Source organism: Opisthorchis viverrini (assembly GCF_000715545.1).
Source record: "Opisthorchis viverrini unplaced genomic scaffold opera_v5_257, whole genome shotgun sequence".
Lineage (NCBI taxonomy): Eukaryota > Metazoa > Platyhelminthes > Trematoda > Opisthorchiida > Opisthorchiidae > Opisthorchis > Opisthorchis viverrini.
Window position 1 is genome coordinate 55,020 of NW_008751913.1, and position 23,998 is coordinate 79,017.

General features: G+C 40.8%; 3 protein-coding genes across 3 annotated transcripts in view; 1 reads left to right on the plus strand and 2 right to left on the minus strand.

The window, feature by feature from the left end:
* T265_09111 (hypothetical protein) overlaps positions 1 to 109 on the plus strand; it is a gene marked incomplete at both ends in the record, with an annotated part of 2,646 nt that extends 2,537 nt beyond the window's left edge. Inside the window, one exon of the mRNA XM_009175102.1 lies at positions 38 to 109. Within this exon, the coding sequence (XP_009173366.1) occupies positions 38 to 109 (72 nt within the window). The remainder of the gene's footprint in view (positions 1 to 37) is intronic.
* T265_14760 (hypothetical protein) overlaps positions 1 to 284 on the minus strand; it is a gene marked incomplete at both ends in the record, with an annotated part of 7,602 nt that extends 7,318 nt beyond the window's left edge. The window contains one exon of the mRNA XM_009175113.1: positions 18 to 284. Coding sequence (XP_009173377.1) covers positions 18 to 284 — 267 coding nt within the window. The remainder of the gene's footprint in view (positions 1 to 17) is intronic.
* Positions 285 to 307: 23 nt separating this feature from the next.
* Positions 308 to 8,346, minus strand: T265_09112 (hypothetical protein; the record flags this gene model as incomplete). The annotated part of the gene is made up of 5 exons (XM_009175103.1): positions 308 to 596; positions 4,806 to 4,933; positions 6,545 to 6,709; positions 6,852 to 6,935; positions 8,146 to 8,346. The coding sequence occupies 5 exons, from the start codon at positions 8,260 to 8,262 to the stop codon at positions 308 to 310; spliced, it is 783 nt and encodes a 260-aa protein (XP_009173367.1).
* Positions 8,347 to 23,998: the final 15,652 nt, after the last annotated feature.

Here is a 23,998-nt window from a genome sequence, read left to right on the forward strand (position 1 = left end):
TGTCGAGGCTTGAGGACTGATTTGGAGATTCCTGAAGATGTCGGCACCATGCGACGAGCAGATGCTGCATGCAAAACCGATGCATGACGAACGGAGTCATCAGTCCTAAGTGCTGGGCCTACAAGGAGAGAGTTATTAATGGGGTGGGGAGAGGGGGAAGAAAAAGTATGTGAAGGAGAAAGAAGGGAGGCGTCAGCAGTAGCCTGTTTTCGCTTACCCGCCCTGCTGTATGCAGCAAGTAAGGCGACCCGGCTGATGGCACCACGCGACGGCCGATGTGGCATGAGTTTATTTGCGTGTGTGCAATTCATGGTTGTACGTGGGCTGGGATACTGCCAGGGCGCCCACACCTAGACAGGAGGACGATTAGGGTCCTCAACCAAAGCCTTTGGCTCAAAAGCCTAACCGCAAGGCAGCGGTGTTTGGCGGGAAATGCAAATGCATTACCATTTCTACGGAACAAGTCGCCACATGTTCCAACCCCCAACCTGGAGGGCCAGGAGACTGTGTTCGTCAGACCTCTAACCATTGACCAACCTGGTATGAGAGACTCTGTTTGTGTCGCGGGACACTCTCCAGTATAGCTCAATGGATCGCTGAGGTGCGCAAACCGTCACACCACGGTAAGGTCCAGTCTCTTCGTGGTTTGTTTTTTTTATATTTCGAACCAGGACGAGTTTCTTCTGAGTACCTTGATCTGCACACAAAAATTCCCAAGGCCCGTGTTCAGACAAAAACATTCAGTGGATTAACAATCGGATCCCACTTAAAGCTGGCAGAACATGGGCATTTTTTAAGCCAATTCATTTGTCCGTTTTTCTGGATTGAACTAGATAGAAATGACCCTTGAAATCGCAAAGGCTTGGAGAATTCGTCAAATTCTTGGGAAGTATTCATTTAACATCCAGATGTCGTCTTCAGTCGTTAATCGTATCTTGAAGACTCCTATGTTGATGGTGCATCAGGTCAAATTGGTGAATCAAGATTCATTAGAACCCGCGATCACCAAGCTGTAAAATGTTTTCATGTTTATAGGCGCGATACACCACTCATAAGGTTGCTGAAAATTCCTGGACCCCCCACCATGGGTTTTGCCCTTCTTGGGGCTCATCAAGTAGGCACAGTGCGCTAGTGTCACTCAACCTTATATTCTACTTTAATTTAAATAGTACCAAGTTAGCGAAGTACACTCAATTGCAAACAAATTAGGTTTTCCGAGAGACTCACCTTGAACCCCGTTGAATCTCCCGTTTATGATGTTTTTAAGCTTCCATATTTGTTTAATTCAGACAGTTGTAGCTTGAAACTCATAGGTGGGTTTAACTTCAGGTAAATCTCTGTTATGGAAAGTGTGTCGATTTCCCCATTGAACCCTCTTGTTTTTAGGTCTGTCCGACTATTCATGCCATGAACCAGAAACTGGAGGCCAGAATTAGAATCGAATATATAACATCGCGAAGTGTATTTATTTAACGAATTTACGCAAGTATTTTGTATAAAAAGCAGTGTCACAGAAATTGACTTCAAACTAACGCTAAAACAATGTTGCTTATCTTCGCGATTTTCATTTTTTTCCATTTGATGTTCGGCTGGCCATTCACCGAATAAGCGGTAAAGTGAACATAACACTAGTCAAGTGTTGACAATCCTGCATCCTTCCGAGTACTGATGGCGTTTACTTTAATGTGCCGTAATGAACTCTGTTCCATCACCAATCAGAGTTCTCTCTTGATTTACCAAGGTTGTTCCAAAGATTGTAATATCTCTCAAGCAACAAATCATGGACAACTCCCAAACTTTTTTTTGGCTAAGTTAAATGAATTTGAGCCACCAAATCCCCGCTGATAGACCCTCCAGGTACTACCGATTCCTGCTCAGTTCTCTTTAGGTATTTACAAAAAAACCCATAGATATTTCGTGTAGCTGCTTGGAGGTCTTCTTCAACTTGCCAGGACTCACGACATAATCGCGATCTTCAATCAGTTAATTAATCAACCGCAGTGTCATCCTTCAAGAATTGTGCGAGCATGAGCGATGTTGCCCATTTAGGAATAAACAACTAGTATAGTGGAAAAGGCGTAGACTCATCACTCTTGAAACTGTGGCCTGTTTTTTAAACCATCATGTTGTTCTGCTAATCACCGTTGACCGAAAATCTAGTCACTGCAGTATTAGAATATCCGAAGACTTGAGGAATCGAAAAACCGCAGTCTAGTGCCTATCCAGTGCTAAGCAGAAATAATATTTTTGACACCGCGGCTCACCAACATTTTGTCAAGAGTTCACAAGAACTCATCGCGAACTAGATCTACTCATGATTTTTGTGTTTATATATAGTTTGTGACGGACAATAGGAAGATTCACGATAGTAGTCTGAGAGTTGTTCAACTTATACACCTCTGGACACAGGAAAGCGTTTTTGTCTGCGCAGATTAGATTATTACCTACCTATCGACGGTGGACAAGTTTGGTGGTTAGCATAATTTTCTTAAAAATATATACTCGTTAGGAAAATCAGTCTTCTGATAGCTAGAGAGTAAAAGGTACAACAGCTGGCGAGCTCAAGGACTGGTCACAAGATGACGATTGTGGTGACATATGCGAAGATGACAGGCGCCAACTGTTCTTTACCCGGAAACTCACTCATATTCCCGATCAAGCACGTGAGACCTCGCATACAAAGTTTTTTGATCAGAATTAAGGTATAGTTGACACCAACTAAGTTTGCTGGGTGTTACTCTCGCAGGGATCACACATTTGTGCTAACTTTTGGATTCCTGTAGCTGTTGGGTTGATTGTCCAAATATGAACGTCACTAATTGCTCGAAATTCAAGTGTTATTCTTACTAGTTAGAAATCAGCTGATCGGAAAAGATGCTGCTTTCGAGCCCATCATAATTTGCATACTAATAGGTACCTATCTGCTTTGTCTCGACGGGCTTAATTGACAACTTCAAAATACGGGGATTTACAGATGTCTCTACCGGATTTCTGTCAGAATCTTGTCTGGATATCTATTCAACATAATTTCATAGAATATTTGATTGACTGGTTGATTGACTGGTCCACACCTTTTGCTACATCTGTCTCAGTCAAGATTCAGAGTTCTGTTTTGACATTTAGATATTTTCAACCGTAGCAAAGATTTTTTTCCAAGCCTTTGTACATATTGATCACAACTATCCAACGGATTCGACACGATGAAGTACAGTGCGTCGAAACACATTCCCACTAGAAGTATACAGATCATGGGCAATTGGTTTTCAATATTAGGCTAAAACGATTCCCAGCTGGATTTCTCTTATGGCATAATTAAAGCAAATGTACCGTACAAAAGCCGAATCATGTTTCGGTTTCATATGTTGGAGTACTTTCCTTTTCAAATTCACTGATTGTCTTCCGGCGATTCGACCTTTCTTGGATTTCATCACCTAAGTCTAACCCCCGGAACTCCATCAGACTTCTATTCTACTTTATGTCACAGGTGTTGTTCAGCCCCTTGGAAGTCGAGATGGTGGTAATCTGACTTTCAAGTGGAAGGTAAGCTGGACGGAGGTTCCTAACTGAGAACAGCAGTAGGCTGTCAGAGGATTTATATTAACTTTATAAATAGTGTTATGCCAAGAAAATACTTACAACGAGTATAAAATGGTTGACGACCGATTCGGGCACTTCAACAATCTAATCTCAGTTCCAAAAATTAATCTAGGCCCAACCGGGTCGCCAACGTTTGGTACAGTAAAACACCCCAGTTTCGAATCAGTTAGTAAGAGACATTTCAGTTTTTGAGGATGTTATTGGAATCTCTGCATAAATCTTTGTATAAATCAAGGACACCCAGTAGATTTGAAGAGGCACAATAAACGGACTAACATGGCCAAAAATCATTCCACAGGGTCATTGTGCCTTAGATTTGGGGACTTTTTTCACTTGATACCGCCCACTAGTTTCTGCGCTGTATGGAATTTCAGCGAGATGATTTCAGATTACCATATTATAGAATCTTTTTTCGCATTTCGGCGAGAGTTGTATAGTTGAAATGTCCACGAGATGATAGTTCCATCTCAAACCCATCTCATGTTGTAAAGTTTTTCTGACTCATAATAGGCTCAATGGTACTGGGCTGGATTTCAGCTAACGCGACTGACAAATGCGATGTGTGGTAACACTTTCTGTTTCTGGATTCTATTTCAGGTGGGGCATTTCTGGCTTCTAGCATAATTGACTCAAGCTTGTGTTTGATATTCAGACTTTACTATTCTATGATTCTACTATTCTGCTATACGTAAAAGTGTGCTAGATGGATCGCGTGGACTCTATCAGTTTGAAATGGATTTCGAAGATTCTAAGGGATTCCAAACTGTCAGAATCCAGACTGTTCGGGACAGAATTGTATTCACAAGAGGGACATAAGGGGGTTTCAAAATCTAATGCAACATCAGAAAAACATCCGTTTTTATAACCAATTGTGAGAGAAACTATTTTCGATACATGTGTGTCCTCCTCATAGGATATGATTGCGTGCCATGAAAATCCGAACAGCTGGGACTATATGATGCTGCCAGTCAGGACTATTTAGCCATCCTGAAAAATTGCTGAGGTGTACAGTTGTAGAAAAGCTATTCTCGTACAGTGCGTGCTGTACATGAATAGCAATAAAAGTGACGCAAAAAGTATACCTACGATTAGAAGTGATATATATATATATATATATGTAATGTGTGTAGTAGCTAATTCGACATACATTCGAGAAATGCCTGTGGATGGGCCAGTCAGATACTATTTAATTCTTCCTCATTTCAAACCTGGATAACTTGGTGAGGGAACCTACCTTCTCAAATTCGAAGAAATATCCTTCGGGATAGTACTGCATCGTGAATCCGAGGGCCCGGATACCCCATTGACACTGAGGTGAAAGCAGACCTTGCTGGGGCTGGAGAAAAAAATGTAAATTGTCTGGACAGAGAAAACTAACTAAATGCCACGCCTAACGATAAATCACCGGTAAATAATTTTGGTCAATCAGTGTGGGCAATAACCCTGAATAATGAAAGCTGAATGTCACATGACCTCGTTAACTGGTATTATCTGTACACCGCTGCTTAGTTTGTATGCACCAGAGAGAAATAGTTGGAGTGGGATCGAGGAATGATCAAACCTAACGTAACTTTTGTGGTTTTGTCCAGAGATTATATTTTTAACCTTTCTACAAAAAGGCCAACAACTTGAAATGTGACTATTTATTGAGATTCGACAATGACCAAAGCGATGGCCAGACGGAACCGACCTCATTTAGGATGTAATGAACAAGTCCACTAGATTCAGTCCCGACGCCAATCTCAAATCCGTGTTTAAAAAATGTCCTCTTCTAACAATTCAAACGCAAAATGACCGGGAGACCAATGCTTGCAACATACAGATATGCTGATATCGTTAATTTTTACCGCATTCTATGGCACAGAGCTCACACTCGATGTAACAAAAATTTTTAAAAATGCACGGATAACCTAGAATGATCAATTAGGCTTACTAACGAATCAGCCAGGGAGGACATGTCTCAAAATAGAAGTATATTAGGTTAGAAAAAGTTTTTGGAAAATCGTCGTGGTTTGTTCAACTGAACTGCGCCGATCAATCGAAGTGGAGGATTTGCCTTTACCTGGTTCAAGGAAGCGGACAGAATTCTGACCGTGCCTTCTAAGCCTTTGAATGCTTCCTTTACTTGTATTATTTCGGAACTGGATGAACAAGTATTCAAACCCTGCTCATTTTCGCCAACAGCCGCATTCAAAAAGGTATCATCAACCATCAACCATCAACCAACCACCCCCATCATTTCGTGGAATAAGTGAGACGGAAATAATCACAATTAGAGATTTCTATCCCTTTTCATATCTTTTTATACTTGAATTATCGCATATTACTGGTAAATCTTTGCAATTACTGGCTTACGATTCACGTGCCATTCAGCGGGGCTTCCACGAATACGTCAAATATTCTACGTACTGCAGACCGATGAGTTTTGACAAACTGATTGGATTTTGGGATTTTGGATACTATCGATGTTACAATTTGTTACCATTTTGAGCGGCATGGATTGGTCCAACGGCAGTCCTCTGATCTGACCAAGTGCTTTGAAAAGAAACATAGCCAAGCATATATCGATAGCTCATTGAAAGTTAAGAATTGTAGTAATATAGTAAAGTTTCGACTATTACCATGCACTTTTTGGCTTACCTATCATAAAGAGTGTTTCAACAACACTCAGAACACCTAGCTGATACTATTATACGCTCTATCACAAGCGCTGGTGCTAATCGGGTGCTAACTCATAAAAATATGGTTGTTGGTCCAGCTATTCTGGTTTCGAGTCAACTTTACAAGGTCTGGCCAGGTTTTGCCAAGTTACTTCTGGATTAATCTATCAGTTTTTATTATGGCGACCTAGATTCTCTCAAACAGAACCTCGTCAGCCACTCGGTCACCAAACTTTAGTGAATAAAACTGGGTACACACTAGAAGATAAAATGGCCGTGTCACTCACAATAGTGCTTGTTATTTGGTGCAAAATGCAACTCATAAGGTCCTTCGTTTCGTTCACCAGACGACTGCACACACTCGGATAACGTGGCCGAGAATAGAACTCTGTTAACTGGAATTTCTCATGATTCCACATTTGGCGAAGTTTTGGTACAACATCACCGGATGCCTAGAAGTAAAGGATGATACATAGGTGGGTACATGCTGAGAAAAGGCGGAAGTTCATCGCTTTGTTGGGTGTAGTCACATGGATGAGCCGTCAGTTTTGCCGAAACGAAATTGTTGCAGTCAGTAAGTAACTGTTAACTCACGTGCAGGATGCGGTATTTTGCTTGTTCTATTAGCATACGTAGAGTGATTGCAAAAGTGGTTGGTTCGTGAATGTCAAAGGTAGGCTGAAAAACGGAGCACAGCATAAAAGTTTAGGAAAACCATGCGCACTGCTTGTATGAAAATGAATCACACAGGGAGTGAGATGGACTGTTTATCTAAACGTCGGATGAAGATACAAGCCTAGGAGAAAAAACTAAAATTATCGTATCTTAGCTGTCCTGGAATTTTCCCTTGAATGTCACAATAAAACCATGGGTCGATTTGAAAAGAATCCCACTGTGTTTAGGCGACAACTCATCTATAACGAGGTGTTAACCTAAGTGATCCCAAGGTACGTTCAAATTCACATTACCATGGGTCGATTTGAAAAGAATCCCACTGTGTTTAGGCGACAACTCATCTATAACGAGGTGTTAACCTAAGTGATCCCAAGGTACGTTCAAAATTCACATTTAAACGAAAAATTTAGAAAAAAAATTTAGGACATCGTAATTAGACATCGAACAGTCTTATAATTCATTTCAAGACCATGGTTTCTACTGGCACGTGCCTAAGAGAATTTACAACATATTCTAAAAAGGTCCTAGGTGAATACCTATCATTATTCAAGACGCCCTAATTTCAGCAAAGTAGCTTAGTTGTTTTGGCAACCTACTTTGAAGAAATCAGTCAAAAGTAGTTGTCCAATGTGACCGAACCCGCAAACGTTTTAATGCCATGTCTGTTGGTGCGCAAAACACCCCAAAGTATTATTTTCTTTTATTTACAAACATTACTTTCGAGTCACTAATTTTCACTCCTTCAAGTCAAGTTCCATATGAGTTCATAGTGCTTTTGAAAAGGGCACTGTGTACTAACTGTACTAGCGACAACCTTGACATGAATATGCAATGTCTAATCCGAATTATATATGGATGTTGATTGTTTTTAATTGTGACTGCTTTGAGGGCTACTGAAGTCTTACGACGTATTCTTGTGTGTATGTGTTCGGTAGAATCCATTGTGCAGTCCGTTTAGTTCTGGACAAAGATAAAGTTTGGTATGGGCAAAAGTATTTTAGATATCAGCTGAGATTTAATTGGGAGACAACGACAGGGCAATACCGTGAGATGATGAAGGTCTTTTACGCCACTTTAATGTACTTGCACATAACAGTTACAAACCGGAAGCATCCGCTTCAGTAGAAATTTGCACAAAGCCTTCGAGAGTTTGCTTAGACAGCTGATCGAACAGTGACCAAGTAAAATGGTTCTCCTTCATTTCACGACATACCTCGAAATTGGCCTTCTTAAGGAGGAAGGAGAATAGGGCGATATATCCAAACACCCGTATTCGCCTGTGGTTGCCTAGAGACAACAGCATAAGCATGTTTTCCATGAACCATACCATGGCCAGGAAACAGTTGCGGAGGACGATAGCAGCAAGTTCCAGGTGGCGGGTTTCCAAAAAGTTTGGGTTTGAAACGGTGCTTTTCTGCAAAAATGTACATAAAAATAGTTGTTTTGATGCGTATTACACTACAGGTATTCACAATCGAATAAAAGAACCTAGCTTAATCACTTATTGTGAGCAACTTGTCGTAGAACACTGCTTCATTCACACCACATGGTAGTGGGTTCATTCTTTGATGATATCAGCAAGAAGTACAGTTTTTGCACAGAGGAAAGAAATGGACTAATTAGTCATATTCCAGCCAAAATCACCTTTAGATACTCAAACTGTGGCACATTATGTGACAGGAGAAACTGGAGAATTCTGGGCACTTGATAATGAATCCGCATACAGAACAGAAAATACAAGGGGGGGGGGGGGTACAGACTAGCATTCACAAAAGCTTATAAGCACCTGTTGCTGAGGGTAGACAACAAATTGTTTGCTTGATATAAATGAAGGGATTCAGCAGATTGTGAACAAAATTATTGCTGAATACTCAGTGCTTTCTACCGTCTATCAGATGAATCTAGCTGTGCTTAGCACATCCACCAAGCTTCTTCCTGAATACAAAACCGAATTCGGATTTCATAATTTATAACTCCAAAGAATCATTACTTCAGTCAGTGATGGATCACTCTGGGTTGCGTTACGGCTTTTACAATAACAGTGTACCAGGCGATTCGGAAACTGAATTTGTTTCTAAATGATCAGACCAACTGTATAGCCGAAATGGTCTCCTGTAGGATGCACACACCTGGTGATGAAACTTTAAAAACCAGTCCACGAGACAGACGTAATAAGTGTTAATTCCTGTGAGCTGTTATTTTAGAGGATGAAATCGATGAACATAGTTAAATCTATCCATCAGGTAGGCGCAGTCCCCGAGTTTCCGTCATCCTTATGTTCTACTTTAAACCAAATTGCACGAAATTAGCGAAATGCACTCATTTGCATACAAATTTAGTTTTTCGAGAAACTCACCTGAAACCCAGCTAAATCTTTCGTTTATGATGTTTCTAAGCAACGGACTATGCTGCACTATGCCTCTTCATGTTTCGTTTGGTACGACACTCGATATATTGCGATACATATACAGACATAATGCACGAATATCGTAGCGACTGAAACATGAGGCACCCTTGTGCAGCGCATTCAGTTGCTTAGATGCATCACAGACGAGAGGCTCAGCTGGACTGCACACAAACAAAAGCATTATAAGATTTGCACGCTATAATTTTTAGTTATGTCTTTATTTACGCTTAAATGGCTGTTCTTTCGGACTATTGTTTAGAATGAGAAATATAGAAGTGAGAATGGCCTCTTTTCGCGGTAGGACCGGCGGAAAAAGTTCCTTTTTGCTTTGCCATCCAGGAATAATCTACACTGTTTTTACAGTACATGACGGGCATATTTTTCATCACCCTGAACACCATTTCTGTGCAGACGTATACGGTTTTCTCCTCCGTTAAAATTCCCCCGAAGCTCAGCGGTAATCTTAGATGATATCAGGAGGACTAGAATACCGAATGCTGCCAGCCCCTGACTTTACCATGTCACACAGGTGTCTGCATATCAGAATGATTTACTCAAAAACGCTTGGTTTGAGTGGTACGTACTCTACACAAGCCAGCAACGGAACTTGTAACCGGAGGTATTCAATAACGCTGGGAGACCTGGCTTCAGGGCAGACTGACCATGACCTGGTCTTTTTTTGAACAAAATTCTTTCAAAAAAACGATTCGTGAACCAAACTAGGGGGTATTTCTTTCAAAGTCCAAGAATTAACTGTAATGTTGAATTACCGACCCAAATGAGTCTCTTGTGAAGAAGGTTTATCTCGAGGAAGTCATTCTGGACGATTTCCTAAATAAAGTCACTTCTAGGATTAGGGTTGCCGGGACATACCCAGAATAAGTGACCGTGATTAATTGAATAGGGGTCACACGTCTCACTCACTAGTTGGCCGTAACAATTAGTGAAATATTCTTCCCATCTTTACAGTGCATTGTTCCACGAGTCATCTTTCGGTGCTTTGATATTAGGGAAACTGTCGTAGTTACGATATGTCTTCACATTTGGTTTGTTTATACAGTGAGTCGAAATTTGCTAGAGTGTGTTGAAATGCAATAAATCGAAAGCTTGGTACTCTCAGCCACAAAGGTCCTGTTTTCGTATATTCTCGAGCACCCAAAGACTGGGAATTCACTTACCTCGTACTGTCACAGGTAACTTGTCAGCTCCTGCGTTGGGGAGGAAAACTGGCGGTCTGTCATTCACGATTACCACTGGCTGATGATCCGCTGGTTGGAAAAAACAGGAACACGTAAAATTAAGATGAAACAAGAAAGAGACTACTGAAATCACATTACTATTTAGTTTCTAGCGTGATGAAAATTACTGCATCTTTCTGCACGAGACACCGCTGATATCTTAAGGCATAAGGATTCTTGACTGATAGTCGAAGGACGTTTCAGTGTGAGAACCAACTCACCATTGTGTATTTTGTTAATGGACGGGCAAGATTACAGCGCCTTTGTACGAAGAAAGCCGGTAGAAATAACAACGCTTTCTTAGTGCTGGATAGTCTATTATTTAAGAATGTCGCTCAAACAGAAGCAATATGCTTTTTGATCATCTGCGTAGCGAATGTACACTTATGATAGGATCCAACTTGATTGCAGCGCCTTCTCTATTCTATCCAGTCCGATTAACTGAATGACAGAAATTTTGAGTGTAGTGGCCATCCCACTTTACAACAGGCATCGTGGATACAATCTACTTAGGTCTTATTAATAGTCAAGCGTGGCTGCACTTTTGGATTTCTGACATTGCCAATAAGACTTATTGCTACCAGATCAGACAACAAAGGGAAATCTATCAAACTGAATTTCCGTTGGAACTTTGGTGGCATTAAGTAATTTTATTATCCATATCCTTTTGAATATTTCAGGAATTCCTGACCAAACTCAGTTCGGATACGGTTAATATAGTGACTTTTATAGTCAAAAGTCAGCGTGTTATTTTCCAACTCTTCGGTTGCCATGACCAACCATTTTTAAGGGCTTCCTTGAAAAAAGATTTGCCGTAGCAACCGAAACGTCAGATTGTAACATTTCATTCAGCTCCGCTGTTTTGAACTTAAAATCTATTGAATTTCACTCAGTTACGCCCTCTATTGATGCGACGGTGGGTGCTGAAATGTTTTTTCGCACTAGCGTGTTAATATATATTAGTGGTGTTTAGATACTATGCTTATTTTGGGCACCAAGTTTCACCGAATTTTGTTGAAAACTGCCAAATTTAGCCCTGAGTGGCTGTTTTCCTACGTTAAGCGAAAATAAGGTGCGTCAGTATGGTTCATACGTACTGCTCCTAATATGGGGTGTGAATACAACTTGGGGACAGTTTACTATCCCGAAGGTGTTAATACTCTATTATTAACAAACTAGAATGGTTTTGTAGATGTCATAAGGGAAAGTTTAAACTAAACAAACAGAATGCCATGCTAGCAACTAAAGGGTAATCACAACACATTTATACGGATGGAAGATATAAATCAATCCTCTATTTGTCTTATATGTTGTCATCTTATTCACAATGGAGGCCGCAATTCTTTGTAATCAACAGATTAGGAATATCGTGACGTTGAAAGTCGGTTGTGCAAAGGGAAGCAACCAATAGTAAACATAGCGTACATGGCATATGACCTTATACTGGGTTAGACGTTTCTGGGACCGCACCTAAGAACCAACAATTAGAGGTTATTGGATTTTCGAGAAAGCAAAAGGCAAGGCAACAAGATGTCCTCCAGTATTTTGAAATATAGAATCTGAAATGTATTCTTTAGTGAATCGTAACCAATCAAGTAAATTTTTCAACTGAGTAACAAATAAAATTGTTTGGTGATTATCCATAATAAAATAACCCTAGATTTCCCTACCATCGATAGACGTTCAGGGAAACGTCATATAAAATCATATTAAGACAAACGGGATGTTCGCAACTGCTTTAAAGGCTAATTTTCCCATGTTGCAATACAGCCCCTCGAAACGCAAACACTTTTGGAGACATCTTCACTTGATTTCAGACACCGAATGAATGATTCCTAAGTAGAGGAATTCTGATCTTCCAGCTGTATCTACCGAAATTGTACATGACAACAAAATAGACTCTAATTAGTTAAATAATTAATTTCAGACACGCTCTTCTAACGTATTTACTGTTTAGGTAAAAGCCATCCTAATGGCAGGGAAATGTTGAGCGGTCCAGAAAATCTTCGATGGTTTTGTGCTAAGCATTTCTGATTGAGATTTCCTTTGGTTGATTAAGAACCAGTCCCCCTTAAGTGAAACCGAAGCAGAGTGTCACACCTGACTGCTGCCTTGACCCTAAAAACGCATATTTCAACTTGGCAACAAGGGGCAAAAGTCTTAGCAAATAAGTGACTACGTTGTAAACCAAGTGCAGTCTGCCGAACCTTTAAGGTGTACTTTAAGAAGGCCGTTAACTAGAGGCCGAGAAACCCCTAGGTTTTGATTTAAGATGCACTTTAGCCTAACACCTTACCCAAGGTCGACGCAGTGAAAGGTCAGAACGAATACGCGATGCGATTAAAAGTACACAAGCAATCATTGTCAACTTTTTACTTATGAGCAATATTGAGCATTTCATAAATAACTTGAATATAGAAATCTCTCTTCAAGGGTCAGAAATCGGAAGCAGACAGCGGAAGCGATTTGTTTTAGTCGAAGTAGGGGAAGACTCTACCTTAGCGCGTTTTGAGTTTGCAAACAGTTTTTGTGGGAAGACTTATCGTCATAGCCATTTTTGTCTGTCAGTATGATGACAGCGGTCGGCATGAATTATTAAATGTCATAAGCTTTGCCCACCAGTTGAATGATTCGTTCGTGTGATTTACTGAAACAGGATACGAACGAATTATAGATTTCTACAGGACTGAGGTTTAAATAATAGAATCAAGGTTAAAAGATCGTTACATTCGTTACTGTTAGTGTTCATCGTTAAGTACACCTGAGTCTCTAATGAGCCCTAAGCTGGATGTTTGTGTACACAAGTGAAGACAGAGGCTGTCAGATAATACACGAATAGGGTGAACTTAACAGAACATAGGTGATGCGCTACACACAAGCACTCAGATACTCTCACTACGAGATGCACTGCTACTGATCCATAGTGCGAAAGGTTCTAAGATTTTTTACAAGTAGGTTGGATTTCATCTAATAAACTTCCTCTTACAACAGCGCGAAGTTAATAGAGTTTAGCGGCTATCGATGATTCCAAATGAGATATAACGAAACAAGTGCATTCAGAACTAACTCATTCTTCCCAGCGAACGTGGCTTTCTTTTTCAACTAAATTCATGACTTCAATAAACGTGTGGTAGTGTGTCCAGTAATGCAGCCATTTGCTATAAGCACAGTTACGCGTAGAGCCCTTCTCACCCAATCCGTAGCATAACTAGGACTGGTATTCTATAGAGGAAAATGTTGGTAGATCAGTTAGCGTAGCTGGTCGTTGGTTTGTTCGCTCAGCTGGGCAATTTGATTGCAAACGTCTCATCACCAATCGAGATGACTTCATCACTGCGTTGTTGGGGAACGTAGTGGTGCGTAGTGATGGGTTGGTGGTCGTGCTATGATTGTATATACAACTTAGCAGACGGTGAAAAAAAAACAAGTTATTAGGGTACTCCGCTGTCCACGTAGGGGCTATAGTTCGTTCGTATCTTTTGTTGCTCTAACCTGAAAACTAGGCATACCGTATTCAAACCTCATTAACGGGATATTACCACAAATTGCCAACCTTGAGCCACCTCGTGTAACTATTCACTTGTCTGGTGTTTGAGGCGTATAAGGATGGCATCTCAACTCAAAACAAATGCTAGTACAAAGCACCCGGTCATTGTTTACATTTGTGAGCCATTAGATACAACAAATGGAGACCCTTGCAAAAGTTGCATTTAGTTGACCTAAGCGTATTCACAGTCCGCTCAATTCAGACATTCTCTTTCAGTGATAGAAATGATGCTCTGCATAGTCACGCAACCTGATCACTGGACAATGCTGAACAAATCAGCCAAGGTTAGTGAAGTACATGTTACCTAAATGGATCGTTCTTAGCAGACTTACTTTTGTTCCACATTTGCAACAAGGCGGCCTGCCACATTGACGATTGTTGCTGGAACTGCTGAGCAACCAGCATCTTCATCAGCATATCACTCTCACTGAAACCAGCTAAGGATTGCAGACACATGGAAAAACATTGTAACTAGTTTAGCGTCTGAAAAGGAATTTTGCAACTTTTGATGCAGTCTTTATAATACCATGACAGCGAATTTCGTCAGGTAAGATAATGGAAACATCCTATTCTGTTAAATGGGCGGTGGTGACCAATTAGGCAAGAACTCTACCCAAGAAGTCAAGACCAGCTAGGTTGTGCGCTGGACGTGTATGCCACGCACAAAAGTGGTTTAATTGGAATGTGGAAAGTGTTCAATTGGAATTGCATCACATGAGTAATGGAAGAATTTTATGCACTGCCATCGGTACTCAACTTTACACCGCCTTTTACTGAGAAGTGAGAAAAAAAAGAGAAAAGGGCTCATTAAGTTAACCGCTTGCTTTGCTTACCGACGGGTACAGGGAGGTTGACTGGCTTTTCTTCAGTCTTTCTTGAAAGATCTTTCTCAGCCTGAAATTCAAGAAGAATATATTGCACAGACCGGGTTTTTCCGAAAGATTCAAAAACTGACCGTGGTAGTTTTACTGAGTAAACGAGAACTAATTTGCAGCCTTGAGTAACGTGTCTATCATGCGGTTAGAATTCATATTCATTTAACGAATGAAAGCAGGTACCCTGGTTCATACGATCTCGCCTTAACAACGGAAGACCTGTAAGCAACACACGGTAAGTGGGATGTACTTTGTAGTCTAGTGGAACTAGTTTCAGCCTTCCATAGTCTGCGTTTTTCGTGATTTTTCTAAGATTTTTAAGATTCTTGCGTGCCCCATTCCATGGACGTGTTCTGTATCTTATTTTCCATTTTTCATACAGCAACAGCCCCTTCTGGATATGCCTGGCTCGCAGTTAGTGCGAATTAATGCCGCAGGACGTAAACCCTTTGAAAATACTTCGAAGAATTCAATGTCACAGAACATCATGCGTATCTGGGATGTTTCATTAGCCTTAAGTGCTGTGTGACAGATTGGTTGAATGCGCAAATTCCAAAGGCCAGAGCTGCATTAACCACTTACGGGATTTGTGGTTGCAAAGTGTCAACTCACCGGGTCTCAAGGAACGCGTGTATCGGACTACAGTGTGAGCTGTACTGTTGTGCGGCTGCCGGAATCGGTACCTATGGGCGGAAGACATCTTCAGATCTTTGATGAGTGATATTTCAGATGTTTAGCTGAAATCGGCTGGAAGCAACCATTTGGCAATTAAATGATTAGGCGGCAAGTATATGGTGAAGCAAAGCGTAGTCCTCCCAGAGACTGCATACAGCGCTTGAATTTTACCTGACTAAGCCATGTTCTACACTTTCTGAACTGTAGCATGACTAGACAAGCACTGTTTTCTGTGGAAAATTAGAAGTAGCGAAAATCTGAAGGTGAACAGAATTTGGCATGGCAAGAGGGGATGAAAGATGTCACGGAAGCTTTGGGTGCTGTTCTCCCTCTTGAATAGGGGGTCTACCTGACCCTCTGCCTTTTTGGCTGAGGACACTAAATGGCCGATGCAAGTGGCTGAATGCAAGTGGCTGTCATGCAATTAGTTTTTATCCATATCGGCTGAGTGCTGTGGATGTAAGTACCTCGGATGTTTGTTGTGGGTTAGCCCCATTTTCCTCCCTCTGCCCCAGTTTTCTTCTTTACTTTATAAGACTTTATTGAAATGAACTGAGATTGCCGTACGGCAGTGGAGTACTAGTGTTCTCATTCATTGTTGTGATCAGTGATAAGAATGACTAAAAATTCTATTGTATTCTGTTCCATGACAATGGGTGAAACTTGTTTTAATTCCAAAACACCGGCTGAGCTGAACGGAAGGTTCAGTGGCACCCTCTAAAGGACTCTCACAAATTCATTCCTGGTATAAATCAAGAGGTCCCTTTCTGGTCTTACCCATTCCTATTTTGTTGATTATTTTGTAACTGTCTTTCTGTGAGCCTCAAAGGAGCCTTTTAATACATTTGCATAAACATATATGCATAATATATATTTGTTAGTTTTGTTTTGAGCATAGCGATTGCAAACACACCCATTTTAAAGCAGATTTTAACCTTATTATCTTATTATTACCTTATTATTATTATTATTGTTATTATTACCTTATTATTACCTTATTATTATCTTGGGTTTGTCCATTTGTAAATTTTAAATCATACTACTGTAGAAACGGTCCTCTACTCGGCGAGTTTTGCTAGGAGATATTTCTAACTTACTCGTTTACCAAAAATTGCTTAGAATGGTTACATTGCTACAATCCGTTAACTACCAGTTATTCGAAAGAATGTCCGAGTGACTCCATGATCAATTGAGCTGCTTATTTTTAAGTTTTTTTCATGGGTTTATCTCAACCTGTAATATAGGAGCATACGTACTCTCACTATATATCCCCTAAGTGCTACTGGACACGAACTGCAACTCGTAATGTGAAAGAAATTAACAAACCGGATGTGTTGCAAGGAATCAACAGTAGGGTGGATGGAATTTGGCTACAAAGTTTGCTTTACTGATATATTTATGAAACTTTCATGTGAATTTATAGATTTATCCAACAACATGGACCAAAAATGTGTGCATTTTTCTCGGATTGCAGAATACTGTTGGAAAAGCGTCAGTTAGGAAACCCGTTTCTTCGAGGACACCTAGCAGTGAGTTCCTATTTGCGATTCAGGGGGAAAAATGTAAGGGGTGCCAAGATAGTTTGGTCATCGACGTGTATTGTGGCTTTTTACTTCCTTAGTATTTGGCCTAACCACAGGATGTTGTGCTGTGGCCCAGTTCCTTGAAACTGGAGTTGACGGAGAGGTGAAATTCGCAAACCCAGGCTTACAGTGTCACTGATCTGCCAAAGTAGAATGCTGAACAAACCAAAATTAAAGTCGAGGGTATGGAAAAATCCTTTGTTAGGACGACTAACGTGCAAAACTTACGATGAAACTATCCCTACACATGACAAATGAGTCAACTGTGAAGTTAACTAAACTGATAGTTTCCAAGCCCGTCTTTGACTTCACGAAAATTGTCACTGAATCATAAAAACAAGAATGCAAGTGAATTGCCTTTCAGGGAATTTAGGGACATGAAATCAATTCTGTAAATGTTTATATGAGCTTCATTGGAGTCCTCTCATCCGAACTTTTAGCTCTGGAGAAAGCTTCATTTCTACCCGTTCCAAAGAACGGAAATGTAGCCTACTAGGGCTATCTCACAATCTTTCACGCGTTGTTAACAAGCCATTATCAGTCGCCAAACCGAATGCACCAACCGAAACGCGTTTGCCCATTGTTCTACGCCCAAGAGAAATATTCGTATTTCCGTTCATCTCGTCTTCTCTGCTTAGGACGTGAAAATATACACATCACAGCCATTCTAAAAAACAGCACAAGAAAAATCATCAACAGTTCTAAGTCTGGAAGCCTGCTTCAGAGTAGTCACCAAGTAGACCTATGGAATGCATTTGATCTAGTTTACCCAGGGTGAAGATATTACTCCGAAGGGCTTCGTAACTGCATGTTGTTCACAGTAGGAGTTGTGAATCCTAAGCTCTGCGAATGAATAGTCCCATTACCTTGGCCACTTTAAGAAATGTTGGACCAGTTGTCATTCCTGTGACTGGTCACCGTAAACCATTGGTCACCGACCACTTGGTTTTCTGACGTCCTTTATAAGCTGATCCTTTTGACGTGACTTTTGTTCACACCAACTCTTTGTTACTATAAAAGTTGCGAGTGAACCGCCATGCTTGACTTAAATATTCATAAAGTCGCTTTGAACACGTCTTTATGTGACGGAACTATCTACCTACATATTGTTTTACAAATGATCGGTCTGTTTTTTTGTATGTTGTCTTGCGGAAATATGAACCGGATGAAATGTTGACTTTTCTGTCTTTTCCCTGCTAGCCCGTCGCCTGGGAGGATTGTGTTCCTCATCTTCACTAAACAAACTACGATGCATGTCTGGTGTCCCAAATGAAGGCACCTGAAAGATGCACACACAGATTCCCAGTACCGAAAACCATATAATTATTCCAATGATTGAAAATATAAAAAAACTAGCCTTCTACTGGACAATTTTCTTTCTTTTACCCCTAAGGTTTTTCTCAAAGTCCAGTAAAAAAGGGCTAACTAAAAATGTGGCCGAGACTGATCTCTTATGAACTTTTCTACTAGACTAAACTCAAAATCCAGAAGCTAAGCAACGTATTTGGACTGTTTTCCTTGAACTGTCGCTACAGAGACAATATATTTTTGTCTGCAAACAGTAACTGACTAAGCTTTTTGCAAGATTTAATCTAGTTGAATATCATTTGAAGTTTGTAGCTGAACCTTACGCAACAGTCGGTATATTTATTAGAGTTTAAGCCGAAGACGGCCGATGGATTAGCAACTTCAGAATGTCAACTGAAGTAAGCTTGAACTGTTACGTGTACTTATTTGGATATAAATACATATCTCCAATCTCAAATGGGAGCAAGGTCGGCAGACATACGTTCTGCCTACCGTACACAAATATCCTGAGCTTTGTGAAACAGGATTCACCAAACAAATGGCTGGGATGCTGTTGGGCTTAAAACCAAGAAACTGATAAAGCCTGAAGCTACACAGCACTATGCTGAGAAAAAGCCTGCTCAAAGAAATACTGACCAGTATTAGGCTAAGACCATGCATTGATGTGACTAAAAGGGTCACTGCTCTCCACATTTAGGCACATGTTCCTCTTATTGAGACACGTAAAAAGGCTTGATTATTGCATACAGTTAATGGAAGGTTGATACATTATATGGGCTTATTTATTATACGTCAGGTATATGGGCGTAGAAAAGTTATTGTGTCGACTAGGAGCACAGTTCAACTGAAGAATAAGACAATTTTTGATCTGTAGGCTAGACTTCTGGCTGTAAACTTAAATGAGATAGACCAAGGATAAAATTCAGACCCAGCTATCTAGATACATCTAGAGGAAAAACCGTCACAGTCCATATGCAACCTTCGCAAGCACTCATCCTGTCCTGCACAAAACGTCGTAGGACAAGAGGTTTATTAGATAACATGCGCGGACACAGTTGGGGGTCCTTGAACGTTGGTTTAAAGATATTTATCTTCAGCCTAATGGCGTCACATGGTGCAAAACCATTGGTGCAAACATTGGTGCAAATGTCTTTCGAGTTTTCTATTAGGTGATTCTCGATCGGTCACAAAACATTTCATTTCATCTGCTACCACCTGCGAGGGCTATCAGGGTTTGACCACTTAACGCATTGCTTTGTGTTGAACAGAACTTTTCGCAAATTAGTTTGGCTGTGACGTAATCACTTTTACCCTCTAAACCATCCACCCGTGTACCCTGTTCTTCCCATCTCACATTTGCATCGGTAAATACGAACCATGCATGTGATTTCTGTCTGGATTCGCACAAAGTATGTTATGTATCACGCAAGGTAGGAAGGTACAAAGAGACAAGCTCTGTTTCCTAAGCTCGTTATTGTCAACACATCCACAAGTATCTTTAGTTGCGTCATTAATCACAATGGTAGTGAGGATTTACAGGACTCAGTCAGTGAGCTCAGGGGGGGGGGGAATTTTAAACCAACTAGTTACGTGAGCTATGCGTTGAAGCGAATATGTAAATGTATGTATGTATAAAAGTTTTCTATTACATGACCTCTTAGTTCTGTGGTTTTCACACTGTTGGACTGGATTACTTCAAAACACGTTACCAGACATTTGTCATATCAAAAGCACTGTCAAAAATAATATTTGCGTGCCCTGATTGTGCTCCTAATTTTCGTCCTTATGTTATCTTCAGGCAAATCGAACACCAAATATAAGTGGTAATTTAAGTAGACCACAACACTTACCAATAATGCATTATAAGCAGTTCTGTAGCGTTCTTCCGAATCGACCAACTTAGCTAGAAGTGCGACATCAGGTCCAATTGGTGGGTTTCTGGAAGCACTATGCAAACGCTATCAGTGGTTAGGGACCTGACGTAGTTGCAGAAATTACCTCATGTGCTTTTTCCAAACGTTGCTGAACGAATTTGTCGACCATGCCCAGCTTGCGATCGTTTGTAAGACGGTGAGTGATACCGCTTATGCTATGTTACTTGCTTTATCACACTTTTTTTGATTGGTGAACTTATAGTAGCGGTTCCTTATTTCTCAGGCCATCGTGCGCCGGTACTGTCACGTGGTGAGTACAGTGAGGAAGGTAACTGTGACGTTTTGAGCACTCTAAATCAGAGGTCAAAAAGTACACGAAGAAAAACTGACTGTCTGTGAGAACGGTACAACGAATGGAACAATTGTAATAGCGTGACCGTGCAAACGCGATGGCCTATGAGTTCACGGGAAACACTATCAGTAAAAGTTGTCACAACAAGTGGCTACGCGCATGTAAACAGAGGAATCAAGTTGTTCGGTATGGTATGGCATTTTGTTCTCTTGATCGATGAGGAGCAACGACTTTACATATTCATAAGCAACAAACAAGCAAGCAGCGTAGAGGACTTCGAACAATATGAACCTTTCTAGGCACCGGTGATAACGCTCCAGGTTGTCACATTCAAAGTGAATATGACTGAGCAGTGGTCATGAAGTGTGGTTTGTTGAAACCGGAAGGTCGCACTGGTGCACTTAACGGAAAGTTGTGTGTGTGACGTGTTAGACTGTTGGTGTGATATTGCCAAACGCAGACACGAAAAACTAAAAAAAACGTTTGCCCCGAATGGCAGTGCCATTGAGTTAGGCGTAAAAGTGAATTTCAACCCTCGTGTACGGTCCTTGTGGCATACAAAAGGACGCATTGCTGCTTTAAATTTGTGGCCCGTTGGTGTGTGTGGAACGACGGTTCTGATAAAAAGTTCATTATTCAAATCGGTGAATAGTCCAAATTATAACACTAGAAGGGACAGAAAGAAAGACATCGAGAACGACGTGCTGTCAGTTTGGGATGGCGTTACAGATGTTGCAGTCAAAAATTTCAAGAATTTACAGGACTGTGTGTGTGTTTTAAGATGCATTCTGGTGCTGTTTTCAAAAAGCTTTTATTTCCTAAAAAAATATAAAAGCGCACTTACCATGAACATCATTTTTACCTGGGCACCCATACACTTATTTCACTCTAAGGACTATCAACAAGTATCTTCTTAATTAAACAGTCCCTTTGGATATTTGTCCTTCTTGAATGATTTATCATCCATCAAGTCATTGGGGGAATCAATTGCATCTGCTGACTTTGTAATCCTCCGCAATAACATATCTGTGAAGGCATCCGAACAACATCTCTTTCGGTGGAACTGTTTCCGCAAATCATCTATAAAATATATAGTTTAGCAATCTTCGGATTTCGGCAGTGGACACCAAAATGAGCATCTAAATAGTTAGGAAACAGCTCTATACGCTTCTCCATGCTGAGGCTCTGCATACTCCTTCCCTAAAACAAGTCGAACGAACCCGAGGCATAAATACGAAATTGTCAGATGGTTAACCCCAACGCAGGCTCGCAAATGCAATTTCCACATTGAATTTGTAAGTTTGTGGGATCTTTCTTTCAGGTTCCATGGAGTTTGACCATCGAATTCTGCTATCATTTTTCAGGGTCCTCGTAATGAACGCATGAATGCCTGGTTTCTGGACAAAATATCAAAAGTTTTCGACATCCACAAATCATTTCAGGCTTAAGTAGAAGGAAAATATTTGATTCCGGTTTGTTTTTGTTCATCTCAATGGCTCTTGTTCATATTCAAAAGTGCACAACTTACCCCAAAACATCGTACAAATGTTGGTTGCGTTCTTTTGCGTGTATTGCGCAAAAGTAATAGAAGTCTGGAAGAACCCCTGGGTTTAGGTTTTTGTTCGAAAGCTGAACGGCTTCATTCTCCAGGTGTAATACACTACTCACAAGGTTGCTAATGGCGCTTTGAGTGCTGGCGACCGGTTTTGCCTTCCTTTGGTCTCATCAAATATGTGCTCAAATCGAGATCGCCAATAGATTTCAAGAAATACGAAATTAAGATGGATATTCACTCCGGTGTCAATGTCCGCCGAGAAACGGATTGGCACTGTAGTCACTTCAAATAATGCGGAGACATCGGAGATGTTCAAAGACTGCTGAACACAGCCAACTTTTGAGGAGCTTCCAAGAAGAGAAAAGCGTTATGGTCGGTTTTGGTGCGGTTGAACGACCATTTCCTGGTTGAAAAGGCTAAGAAGTGTGTGTATATATTTAAGGTTAACATAAGGAAGCTAAGAATCTGCAAACCACAGCATAAGACAAGGCTAAACAAACTACCAAGGAGTGTGGACGGACACCAACCATTGGTCAAGGACTCACCGACGGTGGTACATGCATTAGACACAAGACATGGAGTAGATCTGGGGGATGTGGAAGTTCCAATACGCCACAGCGGAAAATATCCGGGGCTGTAGGAATTGTCAAGCATCAGAGCGCGAATACAATCAAGAATGTGGAACTAACGAGCGTATGGATAGCGGCCTTGGATAATCCGAATTGAAAGGCGACTGTGTTGTTGTCAAAAAACGTAGCAAAAGGGGTATAAATCCCAACCAAAGTTCACATACTCTCTCTTACACAACTATTGTAGCACTAGCTCATCCATATAGACGGACGAACGACCTGCAAACGACCTTCAGGAGGAATCTTCACGTGAACCGAGCCGGAAGAACTGGACCATAAGCCAGACCCAAATCTATGTACGTTACCGTATTGCTCGTAACGCTTGGTGACTCACCCTATAAAACAAAATTCCCTACCCAAAACCCAACACAAATCTATCGTGTCTCAGCTGACTGGTCCTCCTTCTCCCTCAGATCACGACCAACCTCGTAACCTAGTCACTTAGCATGCAGTGTTTATTTCAAAAGCAAAACCATGCCCAACATTAAATCTACCGAACGCCCCCAAACTTCTCCAAAAAAGCTTCAGTCCCTGATTTTCCGCAAGCCTAATGTTATATTTGAGTCTAAATTCGGCGCAATTCACGAATTACACCCAAGTGCAAGTCTGTTTGTTTTTAACGGAGAGTCAAGTGAACCCAAATGAATCACGTTTATGATGTTTTTTAAACTGAATATGCTAGGCAAAGGCCACCTCATGCTACGGTTAGTACGATATTGGAGATTTGACGGCCTATTTTATTGACGAAACATCTGAAATGAGAAACCCAGCAGGGATTTTTTAGCCTTCAGTTAAAATCAGATTAATTTTCAAGTGAATGACTCTACTTGGTCCGCCTTACCATTTACATTTAAGGTCAGCGTGCACTGTATGGAAACGTTTATGCCAGCATGTACATACGTGTGACTCATATGTGATTAACCATGCCCTTTGACCTCGGCGTTAAACTGTCGTCGTGACCGCCATTGGCTACGTCACGGGATATGCTCACCACTGCACAGGGTGAACTTTTTTAAAAGTTCC